Below are 17860 nucleotides of genomic sequence, written 5' to 3' on the forward strand. Positions count from 1 at the left end.
AGACCTCAGGCTGAAGACAAGCAGTGAGCTTTTCCCTGGCTTCTCTTTCTCTCTCTCTCTCTCTCTTTTAAGTTTTTTTTTCTTTGAGAGAGAGGGGTAGGGAGGGAGAGAGCATACCAAGCAGGCTCTGCCCTGTCAGTGCAAAGCCCATCTTGGGGCTCCATCCCATGAACCCTGAGATCATGACCTGATCCGAAATCAAGAGTTGGACGCTTAACCAACTGAGCCACCCAGGCACCCCTTCCCTTGTTTCTTATAGTGAAAGCTCTTCTTCTCCAACCTGGCATTCACCCTGGAGGCCGTTCCTGAATGCAGCAGCCATGAGAGAGCTGACCTGGCATGAAAGAGTCACGTGGAGAAGACTCCCTAACAGAAGCCATGACCTTCAGTTGAGGGGAATGTGCAATCCAGAGCAACTTGGCAGGCAGGAAGCCAGAAGAACAAATTCTCAGATCCTTCCTTCTGCACCCAGATCTCCTGATTGTATCTCCTTTGGCCAAATAAGTGCTTAGTTGACTATTTATGCTAAAAATTATTTGTTCTTTACCTGAAATTCAAGTTTAACTGAGCTTCCTGTGTTCTTATCTGCTAAATCTGGCACAACCCTAAGCAGAAATCACCCTATTCCCTGCACACACACACTCAGGAGCCCAGGAGGGTGCGACATCCTGAGTGTGACAGAGACACAGCTCTGGAGTGGGGATGAGCACCTCTGTGCAGCCCCAGTCACTTGCCCACACAATGCCTGACCCGTGTCTCTCCCATTCTCTCCCTATCACAACTGCCAGCATAGGATGTATGCTCCAGAAGGGCTGTTAGAAAAGCCAGAAGTACAACTATTGTGGGCCAGATGAAATCAACATTGCCAGGTTCGTTCCAGGAGGCAAGCATTTTACTGGAAGCTCCAAGCCATTCTGTTGTTGGTGACATAACGAACATTGATTCCCAACCCCCACCCCCACCCCCATACCTAGAGGTGGGTCATGTTGAGGCACCTGGATTGTAAACTCCTATCCTTGTGACCAGTAGCAGCCTTTATAAGACCACTGGCCAAATGTGTGGCATAGTCCGTTACTGAGAACACAGTGAGAAAAGTGATCTCAGGTGCCATCACCTTCCTGCCATGCTGTTGACTTAGATATGAAGGACTTTGAATGTGTCACAATTTTCAAAAACGGGGGAAGGTGGTCAAAGGGTACAAATTTCCAGTTACAAAATGAATAAGTCCTGGTGATGTCCTGGATAGCAAGGTGACTACAGTTAATAATACTGTATTGTACGTTTAAAAGCTGATAAGAGAGTAGACCTTTAAAGTTCTCGACACAAGAGGGGGTCTGAGTGACTCAGTTGGTTAAGCATCTGACGCTTGATTTCAGCTCAGGTCATGATCTCGCCATCGCGAGATGACTGGCTCATGCCAGTCTGGCTCTGTGCTGGGTGTGGAGCCTGCTTGGGATTCTCTCTCTCTCTCTCTCTCTCTCTCTCTCCCTTTGCCCCTGCGCTACTCACTTGCACATGCGCACTCTTTCCCTCTTGCTCAAACAAACAAATAAATAGTAAAGTTCTCATCACAAGAAATAAATGTTGCATCTGTGTTGTGATGGTAATCAACTAAGTTAACTAGATTGTAGTGATGATCGTTTTGCCATATATAAAAATATCAAATCGTTATGTCGTATACCAGAAACTTACATAACATGTCAATTATATCTCAGTTTAAAAAAAGAAAAGAAAAAAATTGGTGGGAGGAGTTATATTTCTTAAACATTCTTTGGGGGATACGTGAAGAAATAAAAGAATTTGTGAATGAGAATATGTGTCCAGACATGTTAAATACATTTTGCTTATGTTTTCTGAGGACCCTGAAGATACCCCATGTCTCTCATCAGAGGCTTAGAGATTGGGAACCTACTTGGAAGACGCCTTTATTTAAAAGGCTGAAAATCAGGGGCGCCTGGGTGGCTTAGTCGGTTAAGCGTCCGACTTTCGCTTAGGTCATGATCTCGCGGTTCGTGGGTTCGAGCCCCGCGTCGGGCTCTGTGCTGACTGCCAGTCTGTGACTCCCTCTCTCTCTGACCCTCCCCTGCTCACGCTGTCTCTCTCTCTCCTAGAAATAAATAAAAACATTAAAAAATAAAATAAAATAAAAGGCTGAAAATCAGGTGTTCTGTTTTGCAGCTTTTGCAGAGGTGAGGGAAGAGACCAAGCCTGACCTGGCATACCCAGGAAGCCTGCGAGCCGACCACATGCCGTTCCCCCTTCCTCACACCAGTGGATACCAGCCTGCTTGGATGTTTTCACCTGCCCAGCCAGGACGATGGCATACAGGCAATGCAGCCCATCCCGGGGCGACCTCTGTTGGGACAAAGCTCCCACCTCTTGCATTTAATCATACAATTGGCCACATAATACTTTCTGAACATAAAGATGTCAAATTTAATTGCTCAATCAATATACCTAATATGTACCAGGACGTTGCAGTTATTTCTTGGTGGAAAGATGGGAAGGAGTTGATGGGGGCACATCATGCAATTACTCAGTTTATTCCAGATGATGAAGTCACGGCAATAATCGCTTCCTTCAGGTACGTGTTCTCTCTTCCTTTCTTTTGTTAAATGTTGTTATGTTATTGCTGATGCAAAAACAAAAACCTCCTAAGTTAAAAAACAGTTTTTTATTTTCTGTGTTGGCAACTCGCTGATCCATTTAGACTGTAGATTAATAGCTGCTGCTCTGTATTGTTGATGATTTCTTTTACATTGATCTCGGCCCACACCGGAAGAGCTGGTTATCGGAGGCTCTGGGTTCTGGGGAACCACTTCCCACCTGACCTACAAGTCATGTCAAGTTCTGCTTGACTCAGGATCTCTCCCAGTGAGTGGGAACAGCGTTTCTTACCCATGATGAGGAGATGTCTAAATCGCACCGCGGGCGTGGGGCTTTTAAAACAAACAGCCTTCCCATCCCTTTCCTTTGCCTTATCCCCCCTCTCTCCCACCTCTCCCCTACACCCCCTGCTTCTGCAGATCATGGTACTGAGCTAGCCCTCATGTCACCGTCTCACTGTTCCACTGTTTTGGCAGGGGCCAGCCGAATGCACTGGGGCTGGGGGGAGGGAGTGACAGAGCCAAGTCAGCATGTATCTGGAATAACCCATTATCCCTAGGACTGAGTCATCATATTTCAGAGTACCGCGGACAGTGAGCCAGCTGCTTCTCTTCTCCCCATCCCTTTTTTATTCTCTACTCCCCTTCAGCCAGAGGGGTTTGAGTGTTTTGTTTGTTTTTGAGTAGGCCCTTGCACATACAGTTCTAGAATTCAGTGGACCTGTGGTCATTAAAAGCTCAAAATGAGGTCAGGGCCACGCAGAGTTGGCACCAGCACCTTTTCCCTGGGATTCCTGCATTCCGAGCAAGGGGAGCCCTCTTTGATCTAGAGTGTTTTCACTTTCCCTGGCCTGATGCTTGGGGCAGTCCCAGACGGTGTCCCGTCTTTTGGTGAATCATTTGATGTTTCCTTTTCAGAAAACTGCCTCAGACATACCACAGGACAAACAACTCCCATACGAATTTAGTGTGTCAACATTTCCAGAAGATGCACCTTTTTTTTTTTTTTTTTTGCATAGTTTTTCCAAGTTATAAGCTTGGTTAGCATCAAAGCAAAGAACACAACCGTCACCTTTTCCATTGGTTGATTCAAATTTTGGCTGGTTCTGTCAGGCTGCCACCCTCAGCCAGTGGCTGAGACCACTCAGGAGATTTGGCTACCTTTTTTTTCTGCATCAACTACAAGACACAGATGTTTGGCCATGATAGAGACACAGATTCTGATGATCTTTTTAATAATGAATAAGGAGCAGTTTAATGGCTTAAAGGAATGGAGAGCTGTTACATTGGTCCCATCAGGTGTCGTTAGGAGGAAAACACTGCCCTGCAGTCTGTCTGGGCTGGGAGTCCTGAATGGGGGTGGGGGGAGGGGGGTCCTGCCACTGGACAGCCATGAGACTATGTGTAAGCTGCCTTCTTGCCAAAGAGAAAGGTTTAAACTACGTGATTGGCAGCTTCAAGTGTGTTCTAAGGGGCCATCAGACGTTTAAAGGACTTAAATTGGAGAGTTTTAATAAAAAAAATATTTTTAATGTGACACTCAGAATTTATTTTTATTTGAGAGAGAGAGAGTGAATAGGGGAGAGAAACGGAGGGAGAGAATCTTTTTTTTAATGTTTTATTTATTTCTGAGAGAGAGAGAGAGCAGGGGAGGGTTGGAGAGAGAGGGAGACACAGAATCTGAAACAGGTTCCAGGTTCTGAGCTGGCTGTCAGCACAGAGCCCGACATGGGGCTCAAACCCACGAACCATGAGATCATGACCTGACCTGAAGTCGGGTGCTTAACTGACTGAGCCACTCAGGTGCCCCAAAGGGAGAGAGAATCTTAAGCAGGTGAAATGCTCAGTGTGGAGCCTGACTTGGAGCTTGATCCCACGACCCTGCGATCATGACCTGAGCCAAAATTAAGAGTTGGGCACTCAGCCGACTGAGCCACCCAGGTGCCCCAAATTGGAGAGCTTTTAAACTTAGACACTGTCTTATCTTGGGCTTGTATCTTTAGAGTTCAGAAGCTGACATGGGTCATATTTTCAGAACTTTAGAAAAAAAATTATACTTTTGCATATACTCAGCTCCAGTCTCATCAACTCATTCCGAAGGGGAAAAAAAAAATCTTATTTGACCTCTGAACTAAGCCATACAGCAAATTTAGTGATCCGAATTCTTGTAAATGGTGGCCACTCAACTGAATTGGGTAGCTTTGGGGACAATATCACGTCCACCATTATAATATTCTTCAACTGTATTAATGTTCAGGTAACAAAGGAGCTGTATGAAGGAAATTGTAGTGACTTAATCAAGATTATAAACATCCGTGTAATTTCTTGGCAAGAAAGAAGGATGTTGGAGACCCTAAATATGACATCTTTTAGATGTCTTAGACATCTTGAGATCCCTCTGAGTAGGGTGACTTGGGGTCACTAGAGAGTAAGCTGTCACCCTTAAGCAGGGAGCCTGATTTGCACACTTGCAATGTCTTCTCACACCTCATGGGCCCTAAAAGAAATCCATTCTGATTGCCAGGAACAGTGAAGAGTTAAAAACTAGCTCTAGGCCTTCAACATATGGGATTCATTAGCTTGTAATTTTGTTGGAGTTGCCGACAAGAATACCTGCATGGACCACGTGTATTTAAGGGAACGTACAAAGTACAGATGTCTGTATATTGGCAGAGGTCAGAGGAATATAGAGAGAAATATAAGGTGTTTCGAGTTAGGTCCTAAACCATTTTTGTGTAAGGTATTATTATAAGAAAGGGTAATGAATTTTGAAAATGATGGGGTCTCCAGAGGGAGGTCCCCACAATTTGTACCAGCGTGCATCCTTTAAATATGAAGCGGTGGTGAGTTGCTAGAGACCGACCAAGATTGTGGATGTGATTTAACCTTCTTAGTCTTTCTTGGTTCCACCAAGGAACCTTGGTTCCTCCAGGTTGGGAGGTGTGCGTACTTGCAGATTTGGCCTTGAAGGATCGATTTAGGGGAGAAGACCTGGCATCAGGACTGAGGGAACACTTTTGCCACTCAGGACCCAACCCATCATCTGGTCAAACCTCAGTTTATTGAAATGAGGTTGAGGATGGAGGTAGAAATGATAAAAGAAGAAGTTCATGTGCATTTAAGTACAAGCCCCACCTTCTTGGGAAAGGTTAAAGGATATTTAACATCATGAGTAAGTGTTCCTTAAAGATTTTAGAAACTGTTTGGTCTTAGCTCCTATATGTGTATATTTTAAAGCTATTTTTGGGGTGCCTGAGTGGCTCAGTTAAGTGTCCAACTCTTTATTTCAGCTCAGATCATGATCTCACAGTTCATGACTTCAAGCCCCATGTCGGGCTCTGAGCTCAGCATGGAGCTTTCTTGGGATTCTCTGTCTCCCTCTCTCTGTGCTGTTCCCCTGAGGCCCGCCCCCTCCCCCAAAATAGATAAATTAACTTAAAAAATAGTTATTTTAATAGTAGTGTATGTATTTTGTTAAATACTTACAAAATGCCAAACACCTACAGAGAAAGAAACCATGGCCCACGACCCTGAGAAAACTTTTCCAAGCACATATAAATTTAATATTCTTGAAATGAAATGAGCATTTTATGACACAGATGATTATATACCCCATTTCCCTCACTTAACATTATATTATTTTTTTAATGTTTTATTTTTTTATTTCTGAGAGAGAGAGACAGCACGAGCAGGGGAGGGTCTGAGAGAGAGGGAGACACAGAATCTGAAACAGGCTCCAGGCTCTGAGCTGGCTGTCAGCACAGAGCCCGATGAGGGGCTTGAACCCACGAACCGTGAGATCATGACCTGAGCCAAAGTTGGATGCTTAACTGACTGAGCCACCCAGGCGCCCCAACTTTATGAATGTTCTCCTGTGTTATTAAACGTCTTCAAAATACTGGCTGCTCTATGCCACGGTAACCTGCTGTTGTAAAGCAGAAGTAAACATAGAAGGATGAACGTGAAATTGTAAAGGGAAACCCTTAAAAATTATTTTCAGAATGCCAGCATCAGGGTGTATATAAGGGAAAAAATAACTGATACAGTGCTTCTAGCCCAGGTATCCTCTTGAGCTGGAGCCATTCTATCCTAATAATTCATACGTTTTCTTCTTTCACTTGGACGTCTGTTGTAGGTGTGGGAATGCTCTGTGTCCACCAGCAGGCTGGGGTATTCCTAATTGATAGCTTGGTGATTAATACTGAAAATTACACCCTCCACCCCTCCCCGGACCCCACATCCCTGACTAGTCCTGGATGGTGTGCAGCTCAGGCTATATCTCTCCAGAACTTGCAGCATTCTCCTTTGCAGGATGTAAGCCACCGGACTGGGTCACCACCTTGGCTCTCCGACTGGTATCTTTCCTCATTTGTGCCTGATTTTAGCCTGAAACTGTAGCCCACCCATTTGTGCAGATCCTGGGATGCTGTGTAGCCAGGACCTTTCCCTGGGGTCTCTAAAGGAGGGTGTACTTTTTGGATAGAGTTAGCTCTAAAGTCAGGCACGGGGTCTAAGGAGCTCTCTGGCGTAGGTAGAAATACTCGCTGGTCAGGTAAAGCATTCCAGGGAGGCACCAGCCATCAGACCAGAAGATGAGGGGACCAAACGCTCAAGCAGAAACAAAAGCCAGTGTTCCTATAGACTGGCAGGCCCTGGCTGTTTAGTTATTGGGGTAATTTGTGGCAAAGGGAAAACATTTTGACATGTTTTCTGTGTAGTCTAGGGATTCCCCACTGGGAATTCAGTTCTGGCTTAGTTCTCCGTAGCAAGAGCTGGAAGGATTTTATTGCTTTCTATACCTGTATTTCTTCGCAACTGGTTTTTCTTTTTTAATTTTTTTATTGTGGTGAAATATACATAGGATGAAAGGTACCACATTAACCCTTTCTGAGTGTACAGTTCAGTGGCATTAAGTACATTCACATTGTTGTGGTACCATCACGACCATCCAGCTCCAGAACTTTCTCATCCTCCCAAAGGAAACACTAAACACTAACTCCACATCCCCTTCCCCCCAGTCCTTGGTGACCTCAATTCTACTTTCTTTCCCTATAACTTTGACTACTCTATGTACCTCATATAAGTGGAACTGTAACTTATTCTTTTTTGTATTGTGCTCTATTTGTTATTTTTTATATTTCTTTCAAGAAGACTCTAGAAGTTAGTTGCTACTTCAGAGCCATGTATGAGCAGTCCACTCTAGCTCTGATAGGTCTGAGGGACAGGGAGGCTCTGTGTGTCCTTACTAGCTGAGGCCACCTTGGTGTGACAGGCTTTTGCAGATGCTGGCACTGTGGCTCTGTCCAGGTGGTTCCTGTCTAGACGTGGTGGCTGAGTCTGTATGGTGGCTTTGGTTTTCCCTGGTTCAGATGTTTGTATTTGACCAAAATCTGACACAATTTTTATACCTTTTTTAAAGCGGTGCATACACAGGGTAAAAGACTCCAACTGTTCAAAAGTCCTCTCTTCTGCTCCAGCCTCTAGCCCTTCCCCAGTGAGGAGCTGTGGTTATCCACTTCTTGGGTACCTTTTATAGCTATTCAATTCGTATGACTCGTGCGTGCGTCTGTGTGTGTGTGTGTATGTGTGTGCGTGCGTGTGTGCGTGTGCACGTGTGCCTGGCCCCAGAATTCATCAAATAAAATGTTACAGCTCTGGTTAATCAACACCCAGGACTCAATGTTTTTGGTGGCTATGTAAAAGTTGTTTTCATCTGAGTCATATATTAAGCTGTGGTTACTTCTTACTACTTTATAACTTTTTGATTGTCCTCAGGGTAATAGTTTCCTTGCTTGATAGTTTGCTCAATTTTCTAAGTATCAAGCTCTCATTTGTCCCTCAACTCTAAAAACGTCTCTTAAAGTGGTGAAATTACCAGGCCCTATCTTTTCCTAGGAGATGCCTGTCCTGTCTCTTCTGCTCCAGTCTGAGCAGGTTGCTCCCCGGGTCTGGAGTGCAGCTCTGTCACCTCTATCTTGTTCTAGGGTCCTTTGTTTTTCCTATTTCTTCCTGGAGCCCAGGTTCCGCACTGCCCCCAACCTTGCCTATTGGCTTTTACCCCTTCACTTTGGCATGGAGTCCACCCTCCCCCAGCATGGGCCTTGCATGTCTGGAAATGCTATTATGTTTTCTATCCTCACCTTGAGGTAGTTTGGCTGGATACAGAACTCAAAAAGAAAATAATTTCCTGTTGTCATTTGGAAGTCATTGATATATTTCCTTTTTGCCCCCCGATTTGTTCTTGAGAAGTATGGCGTCGTTCTGATTCATTCGTGAATGACTTGCTTTACTTCTCACTGGAAGCTTCTGGAGCTCCACTTTTTCTTGGCATTGTGACATCCCCTGATGAAGCAAGCCCTTTGGTGGGTCTTTTCTCTCCCACTGTGCTGCCCACCGAAGCCCTAGAATCCAGCCCGGGGCAATTTCTTGAATTATGCTCTCCTTCCTGTGTTCTTTCTGGAACGCCTCTTAGTGTTGCAACGCCTGGATTGCTATTCTGAGCGCAGAGCCTTTGCTGGGAAGCCTCTAGAGATTGTGCCTGCTGTTTCCTTTAGGGAGAGGGGAGAGCTTGGGGACAACAATTCTCCGTCTCGCCCCCCCCCCCCCCCCCCCCCCCCCCCCCCCCCCCCCCCCCCCGCCTTCAGCATGGAGCCTTGACTTGCATGTCTAGGAAGCAACAATTAGAATTATTTGTGGAAAATCTGGATCTGGACTTGCTAATTAATGCCGGCATGTAGCCCTTCTCCCCAGGGGACTGCTGACCTCTCCCGGATAGGAATGACTAAAGACAAAGTTTTGATCATGTTCCCTTTGAGCTCTCCTTTTCTCCTCCTGGCTTGAATTTTCCTTCCTTGCTGGTTGGCTTAAGATACTCCTAGACCTTTTGTGCCTTTTGTGTCTGATTTCTGCAGTCCAAGCTGTGCTGCTAAACTATGACTTGTGCCCGATAGTTTCTCATTTCCCTGCCCGCCTACCCCCCCTCACAGGGGTACTTTGCATCCTTGGGCTCTGCCCTGCATCCCTCTATGGCCCTCACTTGCACTCTGGTCCCTGGCTACCTAAGTGATGTGACAAGGCTGCTGCAACGCCGGAGACCTGGACCCTGAGCCAGAGCCAAGAGTTCAGAGGCACAACTGTCCTTAGCCTGTCGGATCTCATTGTCAGTCCAGCCCCTGGACCTGGCCTTGAGAAAATGACTCCTCTTCTAAAATGAACCTGTGAAATATGTGGAAAAGACCCCCTCTTCGCTAGCCATGACCTTGGTTTTTGTTTGTTTGCTTGGTTTTACGTGTGTGTGTGTGTGTGTGTGTGTGTGTGTGTGTTGTTTGTTTGTTTGCTTGTTTTTGAACTGCAGAGAAAACTAGCCTGCTCAGCCATGCAGAATCTTCAGGAGTCCTGGGAGCAGGTGCACCATTCAGCCACTTGCTGATACTCACGCTGGGCAGGGCACCATTCTAGACACCTGCTTCTCTCCCTCTTTCTTCCTGCCACTGTGACATCCAGGGAGATTTATCAGAAGAAGGGCAGCTAACCCCTTATTTGGAGATATTTGTCCTGTGAGGCCTCTTTCCATGTTCTCTCAGTGACCTCTAGACATTGTGACCTCAGTTCCTGCCCGAAAGCATGGAGAGATCTGGCCTTTGATCCCGAGTCCTCCCCGAGTCCAACATTCATTCATCAGGTGCAATTCCAAAATTATATCACTCCTACACAGGAATGAGGGGAAAGGGGAAGACAGAGCATTCTAAGTCAGTGGGGCGCTGCTCAAATTGGCACGTGAGGAAATGCAGGTGACAGGTGATAGTCACATTATTGGGCCTCCTCCTTGGGAACAATAAGGGGGTAATGTTAACCCGAGCAGCTCTGGTTCCCCTCATTCTAGATTGACACCATTCCTGACATGTATTTTACTTACTCTTTATCAAAAGCTAAAAGGGAGCTGCAATATGGCATCCCTGGGGAGAAGTGGTAGTTTAAAATGTTCCGCGTTTTTCTGAAACCCCTATGTTCAACCTCAAGAACAAGGGGCCTTGCTGTTGGAGATTGGCTCCTAATGCCACCGTGCTCTTTATGTTGGCAGCTGCTATCTGCTGCCTGTGGGGCCCATGGACCAGGACGAAGTCCCCTCTGACCTTGCCAGCTTCCTGGTCTCTTTTAAGCACTAAGCTTCAAGCCTTGATGGGTTGAGGGATGGGTTTCATTTTGCTTTGGGATAAATAAGTTGTATCAGGGAGCAAGCTACTAGGATGGAAGATGGACCCCTCCATGGTTTTCTTCTTTCACTTTCTCTAGCCACGGCCTTTGCTCTGTCCTATGAGCACAGTAGAAGAAATCAGTGCCTTTGGGCCAGTGAAGGTTTCCTCCCTTTGAGAGCATCTGAGGGCATTTCAAAGAGTTCCTCATTCCCTCACCCCATCCCACACCCAGCTAAGGGCAAGTTTCCTGTGTGTAAACATGTCTGAAGGGTGGAAAGCAGGATTCTCAAGCTCTTAGAGCCAAGGCCACCTGTTTATAGAAGCTACTTTACAACATGCAGTGTTCAAACTGTAGTATAAGGAACACGAAAGAAAAGTGATCTATGATAAAATAGTATGAATGGGAACATGTAGATGCCTGGTGTGACCACTCCAGGAGAGATCACAGAATACACAGGGCCTTGCACCCTGGCATGCCCCCACACATGTGGCAGCCGCAAATAGGGAGGTGCCGTCCGTGATCTGAGTCATGACCAACTTCCAAACAGGACAGAGGGATGGCAGTCCCCATTTTCAGGTCATTGCAGTTCTGGGAATGAGGTGGATATTAAGACCAGACAAAATTCTTTGTGTGTCTGTAAATGGAATTGGGTTCTAGTCTCAGAAAGTCATTTGGGAATATGGAACAGGTGCCCCTGACACCTAAAAGCCTTGATGCCTCCTAGATATCATGCCCACGTAAACAATCCTACAGATTTGCCGCAAAATGCCTTGATGGGGCAATACCCCAGTATAGAGAACCCACCCTGGCATAGAGCCTCCCATAGAAGGCAAGAGAAGTGACAGCATGTGTTAGTCATGGTTCTTCAGAAAAGCAGAACCAAAGAGGGAATGAGAGAAAGCTATTTTAAGGAATTGGGTAATGTGATTGTGGGTGCTGGCGAATGGAGACCGAGGGAAGACCAGTTTGGAGGCAGAATTCCCTCTTCCTTGGAGGACCTCAGTCTTTGCTCATAAGTACGGCTCTCATTTGGCTGGATGAGGCCCACCCATGTGGTGAAGGGTCATCTTTACTCAGATTCCACTGATTTAAATGCTAATCACATCCGAAAAGATACTTTCACAGAAACATCTAGAGTAATGTTTGGCCACATATCTAGGTACCACGACCTAGCCACATTGACACAGAAGATTAACACTCCTTGCATATGATAAAGAGGTTGAAGAATGTCCTGTTTCTATAGCAGGAACTCAAAGGGTATTCAGTGTAAATATCTTTCTGTGTTTCCTTTGAAGCATCACCAGTGTGCAGCGTTCAGACAACGGGTCGTATATCTGTAAGATGAAAATTAACAACGAAGAGATTGTGTCTGACCCCATCTACATCGAGGTGCAGGGTAAGTCCAGAGGCCAGAGTGGCCTGTATTCATTCCTTTCCATATAAAACTCTAGAGTTTGGCATTCCCATTTATAACTCTGTAATCAAGCTTTGCAAATTCATAAGCACTGAAATGTTCTAAGGTGATCCTCTTTTTAGACTTTAGGTAATAATACATGAATGACCTGAATTCAGTTCTCAAAGTTTTAGCTCTATCCTGAGCAGTAGGGCTGAGATTAGAAATGGATTATGGACTTCCTTGTCCTCAGGTTATTTACAGTTTAGAAACCTGGAGACGTTTTTCTGGAAGTGATGCACATTCCGTTATCGGGTTCTCAGTGCCGGCACCGATACCCCTCGCCTGGTCTAGTGGTGATTTGCCCATTACTCAGCATCAGCACATGTGGGTGGTGGAACCAGAAGGGTGAGTGCTTTTCCTGAACTGGGTCAGTAGCTCCATCTGGGACTCATTTTGGGCCCTAGGGTTTGTCGGGTAAATGGTTCAGGGCAGTTCCATGATGTGACATGAGACAGGCTCAATGCCGGTACAAATGAGACGTCGACTAGGAGAAGGCAGTCTCTGTCCTCAAGGAACTTGAACTGCAGGAGGGGATGTGAGCTGATGCCTCAGAGAGCCCAGGTCCTGAGGCCCCGGGTTTTGGTGTGCGTGCCTGGTCTTGCAGTGGCGGGGCCTGTCAAGGACGCCTCCGAGGAGGAAGCACCTCTTTTATCACCACAGTGATCATTCCTCTCCAGCCCACGGGCTGCCTCCAGGGCCCCTGCATCTTGGCTTTCTGAGATACCCTTGCCAGCAGAAGCACCCAAACACCTTTCTTTTCTGCTTTCTCCGGACCCACCTCACCACAGGGTTTAGAACAAATGATGGGTTTTTCGGGGACCATCTCACAGGGAAAGGTTCCTCTGCTGCCCATTCCTTTGCAAGCCTAAACCTCATAGCCACTAATGCTGCAGGAGGCCTGAGGCGGGGAGGCCCCTCGGAGGAGTCTGCGTGAGAGCTTTTTGCTCTAGGCCCATCCCAGGCTGGACAGCTAATGCCTTCTCAGGGTTCCGTCAGCATCAGCCCTGGGGGACGGACGAGGGGGCGGAGGAGGATGGTGGTGTCCCTACTTTTGTTGTTAATCTTGGAAAACTATTGACAGGACATTTAACTTGTCAGAATCCCAACAAAATGCCCACGGCAGGATCACATTAGGTCCAAATGGAGTTTTACAAAACATCGAAATAGGAAAAAAGAAGCCCATTATGCCACTCCCACATCATTCCTTCTGGGACCAGATCTGTGAGTTCCCAGTCCCCAAAGAACATGGTTTAAATGCCTGAGGACAGTTGGCTTGTTAATTTTTTGGCACAAGTAAGTACTCACTGGCTTTCTCTGAGATAGCTCTAAAGTTCCCTTCCTTACGGCCTTGATTCTGAATTACAGTCAAAGATCTTAGGATTGGAAGTATGTAATTGTGTCTACAACTATTATCATTAGGATGCACTTTGAAAAATGGCCAGTTCTGTATAAGCCCTAGACAAGTGTGCAGATTTAAAAATTCGTGATCACTCATCTTAAAGGGACACACACAGTAGATTGTCCTCAAAAACAGGTGGACCTATTACGTGGCTTTATTTTTACTCCGTGTGTATTTTGGTAAGAAACACTGAAAAATGTGCCAGCGTATCCCAGGAGTTGGAGTAATGCCTGATTTCAACACTGCCAGGCCTCCATTCTGGTAAAACCAGTTCTGAATCACCATTATAACCCTTTTGAGAAAGTGTCCTAGAAAGCTGGCAGGGAGCTAGTTGGGTAAGAATCAGCTTCTATTCTTTCTTAGCCAGCTTTCAGAAGGTGTAAGCTGGCCATTTCAGACCGGAGGTGGAATATAAAGAAATCTGTTGCCGAGGTCTCGGAACAGTCTCCATTCCCCTCAGGGCTCTGCCTTTCCTTGAAGATCTGGAACATTCTTTCACTGAACTCTTTCTCCTCAGGTCTTCCTCACTTCACTAGACAGCCTGAGAGCCTGAATGTCACAAGAAACACAGCCTTCAACCTTACCTGTCACGCTGTGGGCCCTCCTGAGCCCGTCAACATTTTCTGGGTTCAGAACAGCAGCCGTGTTAACCAACAGCCAGAAAAATCCCCTTCTGTTCTAACTGTTCCTGGTAAGTCCGAATCGTGTGATCTATTTATCATTTTCTCTCTAATAGTGAAAGGGATCAAAAGGTTGGTGACCACCGCCGCGCTCTGGCAGCGGACGGTAGAAGGGAATGAAACACGGGTGTGGCAGCTGAGGTTAGGGTACGTGGAAAAGGAACCTGAGGAGTGAGAGTTCACAGGCCAGGGCTGGGAAGTGGGTGAAAGCCCTGAAGGGTGTCTGTGGTTAAGCTGGCGAAGTGTCCAGAGTCCCTGAACCCGGGTCCTGCTCATGCCTCCCATTGCAGCTGGGGCTTGGCCGGTCTGGCCGGTCATGGACTTCGGGAAACCACTGATGTGAGGACCCCTGATGTGAGGTTTGACAGCGGGAAACTGCACTGGTCACGCGGCATTGCTGTGGGATGACTGAGTCATTGTGGACTGTGGCTTCACTGATGGTGGTCATCTTGATTCCCATCCCAATGGAAATATATCTCAGCTTTGTTCCTGTCAGTCCCCTGACAATGCTCTTGGAGTCAACGCCCTTGCCATTTCCCATGCTACCAAAGCCAGTGGACCCCTCTCTGGCATCCTTTCAGCAATATCTAGTGAGGGTGCCACCCCCAAATCCTTCCTTTCTTCATGCATTCAGTGACCATGTTGCCAGGGAGCGCTGTATCCCAGGGGCTGTTGTAGGTACTGAGAACACAGGCATGAACTTCTGGAACAGTCTTCCTGGCTTCCTTCCCACTTTCACTGCTTCTCCTCTGCCCTTGACAGGCGCATCCCTGGACCCACTTCTCTTCATTCTGAGACACTCCCACCACCCTGGGATAGTTCCCCTCCGTCCTTGGCTTCAATACCATCTGTGCAATGATGGCCTTGGGCTTTGTATCTCTGGCCCCACCTTCTCTTCTGAGCTCCAGGCTCATGTATCCAACTGCCTCCTTGGCATCTTCACTTGCTGGTACATAACTATCTTAAAATGAAACTCTTGATCCGCCTCCCTTCCAGACTCACTTTGCCCCAGAATTCCCCATCTGAGTCAATGATATCACCATTGGCCCGTCCTTCCTCTTTCTCATTCTTCATGCCAAGTGCATCAGCAAGTCTGTCCATTCTGCTTCTGCGGTGTGTCCTGCATCTGTTTTCTCTCCATCCCTGCTTCACACCGCTGCTGGCACTCTGCCAGAGCAATTGCTCCCTAACTGGTCTCTTCACTTCCAGCCCTGTCCCCACTCTAATCCATCCCCCTCAGTGGCTCCCTGTAATCTTAGACTGTCATTCAGAGTCATTCCTGTCCCTGCCCATTGGCCCTGCGAGTTCTGGTCACCGCCCAGACACACCAACCCAACACCGACACACCTTCTCCTCCCTGTTTATTAAGCACAGGTCATCCTGATTGTCTGTCATTTCCTCGGACACATTGCCCTCCTTCCTGCCTCAGGACCTTGTATCTTCTCTTCTGTCTGCCCGCAGTGTCCTTCCCTATGCCCTTTGCCCCCATGACACAACTCAAATATTTCTTCTTCCGGGAAGCCTTCCCTGGTCATTCAACTATTTTCAGTCCTCCCCACCTCTTTATGGACTCCCAGTCACCAGTCATGTGTTGAACTCTCCACAGTCTATAATCACCTCATTTATTTCTGTAGCGTCCTTGTCTGTCTTCTCAGAGACTATATGCTCAGCAAGGACAAGGACTTTGTCTGTCCCAAGGCAGCGCCTGACTCATAGAAGCACTCACTGAATATTTATGGCGAGAATAGACCAGCAAGTGAATGCCAGCCCCTCGGTTTTCTTTCTGAATCATTTTCCTAACTCCTGACTCCACGAGGAATATTATGCTTTTCTCTGCCTCCATCGGAATTCTCTTTGAGTTTCCCCAAGAAGCTGATAATCAAGCTATTTCTAAGTTCAAAGTCATTTTGAACCCTTTCTAGGATGGTAACTCTGAAGTCCTGTAATGACAGACTTGTTTTCATCGAGGTGAAATTGACATACAGTTAAGTTGCATAGAACTTAAATGCACAACTCAGTGAGTTTTGATAAATGTAGACACGCATGTAACCATCCCTTCAATCAAGGCATAGAAACTGCCATCACCTGAGAATGTCCCTCATGCTCCCTTCCCGTCAGTCCCCACCTCTCGTAGGCAGTGGTGTACTGAAATCTGTCATCACAGATTAGTACTGATAGTTCTTTTTTTTTTTAAATGTTTGTTTATTTATTTTGAAAGAGAGAGCACAAGTGGGGGATGGAGAGAGAGGGAGAGAGGGAGAGAGAGAATGAACTCCAAGCAGGTTCCTCTCTGTCAGCATAGAGCCCAACACGGGACTTGATCTCACAAACCATAAGATCATAACCTGAGCCGAAATCAAGAGTCAGATGCTTAATTGACTGAGCCACTCTGTTTTGCTAGTTCTTGAACATTAAATAAGTGGAATTGCAAAGTGTATATTCTTTTGTCTCAGGGTTCTTTCCCTCAACATGACGTTTTTGGGATTCATCCATGTTGCTGTATGAGTACTACATACTTATCGCCGATAGTGCTGTGTGGTACAGATGTGCTACATTTTATCTGTGTGGTGAACATTTGGGGTGTTTATGGGGGTTGGCTATGATGAAGCAGTGACAGATACTTGTGTGCAAGTTTTTTGAGAGACATGTGTTTTTATTTTGCTTTGGATAATACCTGGGAGAAGAATTGTTGGATCAAACACTAGGTAGGTGTTTCACTTTTAAAGAAACCACCAAACTGTGTTCTAAAGTTATATCAAGTTCTGTTCCAAGCAGCAGTGGATGAGCATTCCAGTTGCCTTGTCCACATCCTTGCCAACGTTTGATATGGTTAGTTTTTTCATTTCAGACACTTTAGTGGCTGTGAAGTGGTAAATTTTTAATTTGCACTTCATTTCCCTAATATTTAATTTTAAATTAGATTTAGAAAAGATTTTAGCATTTTTTTCTTGTGTTTATAGATCAGTCATATATCCTTTTGGTGAAGTGTCAGTTTAGGTCTTTTGCCTATTTTCATATAAAGCTTAGAATCAGCTCGACAGTTTTGCAAGAGTCTGTTGTAATTTTGTTTGCAATTGTAATTTTTTTCAATTTTTTTTAACATTTATTTATTTTTGAGAAAAATAAGTAAGAGAGACAGTGTGAATAAGGGAGGGACAGAGAGAGAGAGAGAGCCGAAATAGGTACCAGGCTCTTAAACGGGGCTTACTTGGGGCTTGAACTCACAGACCATGAGATCATGACCTGAGCTGAAGCTAGATGTTTAACTGACCGAGCCACCCAGGTGCCCCGCCATTGTGTTTTCATTTTATTTTATTTTATTTAAAAAAAAACTTTTTTTTTCTTTTGAGAGAGAGAGCTCATGCGCATGGAGCAGAGGCTTAGTGGGTGCAGAGAGAGAGAGAGAATCTTAAGCAGGTTCCATACCCAGCACAGCGGGGCTCAATCTCACGACCATGAGATCATGACCTGAGCCGAAGTCGTACGCTTAACCGACTGAGCCACCCAGGTGCCTCATTGTCTT

At 46.1% G+C, this 17860-nt stretch overlaps 1 protein-coding gene across 1 annotated transcript in view; it reads left to right on the plus strand.

Annotated features, from left to right (window-relative positions):
- Positions 1–17860, plus strand: part of MERTK (MER proto-oncogene, tyrosine kinase) — a 109012-nt gene that overhangs the window by 22458 nt on the left and 68694 nt on the right. Inside the window, exons 2-4 of the mRNA XM_039231672.1 lie at positions 2179–2584; positions 12098–12198; positions 14175–14348. Of these exons, the coding sequence (XP_039087603.1) occupies positions 2179–2584; positions 12098–12198; positions 14175–14348 (681 nt within the window). The remainder of the gene's footprint in view (positions 1–2178; positions 2585–12097; positions 12199–14174; positions 14349–17860) is intronic.

The sequence above is a fragment of the Hyaena hyaena genome, unplaced genomic scaffold (genome assembly GCF_003009895.1).
Source record: "Hyaena hyaena isolate Hyena2069 unplaced genomic scaffold, ASM300989v1 scaffold_57, whole genome shotgun sequence".
NCBI lineage: Eukaryota > Metazoa > Chordata > Mammalia > Carnivora > Hyaenidae > Hyaena > Hyaena hyaena.